Raw genomic sequence first — 3,283 nt, 5'->3', positions numbered from 1 at the left:
TTGCAACTCAGGTGCCCCTCTCACCACCCTTTCTCTGCTATGACATCTTTCAGAGCTGCGGCTCCAGCCCACTCCACTTTTTAAGCGTCGCGATGAAATTCGTGTAACACAACATGCAACGTCTTAGTAAAAGTGAACAGATCAGGCACCCGGCACCTTCGTGACGCTGCGCAACCACCAACTGTATCCGCTTCCAGGATGTTTCCACCGTCCCCAGTGAAACCCCGTATCCACCTGCTGCCACTGCCCACCCCTTCCTCCGACCCGACACCCACCACACAGCTTCCTGTTGTTGCGACTTGATCTATTCTGGGGGGTTCACGTAAAAGCCGTCGTACAGCGAGGGTCTTGTGTGTCTGGCTGCTTTCACTTGGCGTAATGTTCATGCAGCAGCGTAGTCACAGTCGCCAAAAGATGGAGATAACCCAAAAGTCCATCGGCAGATACACAGGGGCTGGTACAGCCAGAGAACGGAACATTCTTCATCCACAAAACGGCTGTGGCGTGTGCTCAGTGGAAGTGGCTGACTCACTTTTTAAAACCCACAAAGCCCAGCACGTGCCTGGCACAATCCACAAATATTTGCCTAACAGATGACGGATTTTTTCCTGATCTGTTCATTCCATCTCTGGCATTTTGTATGATATAAGAGGAACGTCCTTACGTTATTTTAGATACCTGTGCTTATGTCGTCGGTCCAGGTGGCAGCCAGGGACTTGCCAGCATAATCCCGGCATAACCGACTCCCCAGCGAACGCCTCACGGTTCCCAAGCACGTCCTCATTCTTGGTCTTTTCTTCGCTTGGGCTTCGCATCCAAACTTGGATGCAGGAAAACAAAAGTGGCCACAGCGGGCCATCCATCGTCTTTTGGATAAGACTGGCAGAGAGCAGGAAAAAAAAAATATTTAAAAGCAACAGTGTCCACTTCTGAGGCTCCCACCCCTGAGATAACAGATGGAAAGCTGGACTTGATCACGAATTCCACAGATAAAAGAAGGGCACGCCAGTCAGAGTTGCTAGAACGTTCTTGGAGAGCCACTGCCGACAGCTGCGTTGCTCTGTGATTGCCCGTACACGCAATCCCTCACATCAGTGGAGAAACTGTGTCTCCTCGCATAATTCTCTGGACTTGGATCCGTTTCGATTTTCCCCGCAGGATTTTCAGACAATTTTCATCCCATTAGGTAGGATAAGCAAGCACGCATGCAAAACTTCCCCACATGTTCTCTCTCATGTCACATGTGGAATGAGAAAAAAAAAATAAAGAAAATACCAATGTCTAGGGTTTTACTTTTTGTGTAAGATTAAATTTTTTTTGGTCATAATAAGTTTCTGTCGGCTACTCCTGATCGCTTCCAATCTCCAGTCCCTGGAGCCTGTCGGACGGGCATTTCTGGTCTGACTTAGGGACAGGATGGCCAGGGGTGCTTCTGAAGTCAGGTCCCCAGGAAGGCTCACGCTGAGCCGCAGCNCAGCCAGTCTGCAAACAGTCTATGTGATGTAAGTAAGACGTCTGTATCTCAGCCTCCGAGTGAGCCGGTCCCATCACTGAGTCACAGCCTAGGCTCCTCCTGTCCCGTGCAAGCTGCCCTCATGTGGGACAGGCTTGGAAATTTTTTGGAAACTGCCTTTTGTGCCATTTCATCAACATGGCCTTTTACTCTATAGTCACAGATTATTTTTGATAACCTTTTTAAAAATTAAATTTTATTCACTTGCCCCAACCCCAAGTAACTTTAGACAGAGGATGAAGGTCGTGCTCCTGGAAATGCCACCCACCCTCCACCCCCTTCCCAAGGACAGAGTCCCTGAAAGCTCAGTGCCAGGGGAGCACCCCCCGGAGGAGGGGGTCGGGCAGCCTGGGGGGGCCGCTCTGCAGGAGATGGCACCCACTTTTGGTTCTCAATCCACATGTCGTAAGTAAGCTCTGGCATTCCCTGTCGGACCTCGGAACCAGGGGAGTGACAACTGATAGTGACAGCACAATAGAATAATATCTGCTTTTGGCTAAAAGTGGAGGTGGGATGCCTTGGGGGGTGGTGGTGTGCCCTGGTCCCCAGCCTCAGGGGGTGTGAGGGGCCACTCTGCAGATGGAGAGGGGAGGCTGCTGGATGCAGGAGCCTTTCCTCGGGCTCACACCCAACAACGGACACCAGGCTCCTCTGAGACTGTCACAGCGTCATCTGTATTTTTGGGCGATGACAGGAAGGGCAGAAGGTGACCCACCGCCCCATCAGGATGTCTGGCCTGCACGAGTGCCCCATTTTGCTCCTCCTTCGGGAACCACCCCTCCAGTTTCAGTACCTGGGGTTCATGTTGGGGACCTGGAAGGTGGCAAGTCCGCTAGAGCCCAACGCCAACCCCGCAAGCCCGTTTTGGGAGGGAGCAGCGTTTACCTGGGACGAGGATACGGCGATGTGGTGGAACTTCCCCTGGCCTCCCTGCGGGATGGCTCTGACAAAGAACAACTTTCCTCCGTCCTGGGAGAAGGCGGGCTCTTCATTCTGCGGGCGACAGAGACCGGTCAGTGCTCGGAAAGGCTTCACTCTATTCTGAAGAGGCTGAGCCAGGATGAAATGCACCTGGAGAGGCATTTTCTGTGTAATTTCTAATCAGAGAGGCACTTGAACAGAGCGCTGTGTGGGGCCTCTCCTGTCCTTGGGAATCTGTCGTCAAGCCTTCCGTTTTCCAAGAGAAAAGGAGTACTGAGAAATCCAGAGACAATGCTAAATAGAGGCAGATAGGAAGGACCCCCTCATTTACAAAGCACCAGTGAAAAGAGGGGACGTGTGTCGCCGCGCCCACCAGGCAGGACAGAGGCCAGCTGTCAGCCCAGGGCGCTGCGTCCCCTGTAACTGTGGCTCATTGAAACCGGAGCATTTTGCAGAATTCCTCCGGGCGCACTTAGTATCTATCACAAGGAACATAATACTGAATAGTCCCAAACCTGATTTTGCCTAAAAATGAATTCCACTCTTTCCATGCTGTCTTTGTTCTTCTATTTTATAAAACCTGGCTCACGCCGAGTAGCCCACCAAGGAGACAAGAACAAGGAACAGCCAACAGGACACACTGCATACGTTCCAGGACGTGGGTGAGAGGAACCGGTCCTCCCAGGAGCCACTGTGTGACCGCGGGGCTTCTAGGTAGGAGCGGGGAGTTCCACCAGGACATTCACTCAATGACACGCGTTTGCTTGGACCTACTGTCACTTTTCCCTGGAAACAAAGCCAATACCCCCAGTTTTCCCTGGGAGGATGAACTCCAGGCTGGTTCAAAGC

At 52.1% G+C, this 3,283-nt stretch overlaps 1 protein-coding gene across 1 annotated transcript in view; it reads right to left on the bottom strand.

The window, feature by feature from the left end:
- The window catches only part of LOC109391515 (dipeptidyl aminopeptidase-like protein 6), a 51,752-nt gene extending 49,141 nt beyond the window's left edge, over positions 1-2,611 (bottom strand). The window contains exon 1 of the mRNA XM_019659114.1: positions 2,399-2,611. Coding sequence (XP_019514659.1) covers positions 2,399-2,596 — 198 coding nt within the window. The 5' untranslated portion in view covers positions 2,597-2,611. The remainder of the gene's footprint in view (positions 1-2,398) is intronic.
- Positions 2,612-3,283: the final 672 nt, after the last annotated feature.

Source organism: Hipposideros armiger, unplaced genomic scaffold (assembly GCF_001890085.2).
Source record: "Hipposideros armiger isolate ML-2016 unplaced genomic scaffold, ASM189008v1 scaffold_295, whole genome shotgun sequence".
NCBI lineage: Eukaryota > Metazoa > Chordata > Mammalia > Chiroptera > Hipposideridae > Hipposideros > Hipposideros armiger.
This window is presented reverse-complemented; position numbering and strand designations above follow the sequence as displayed.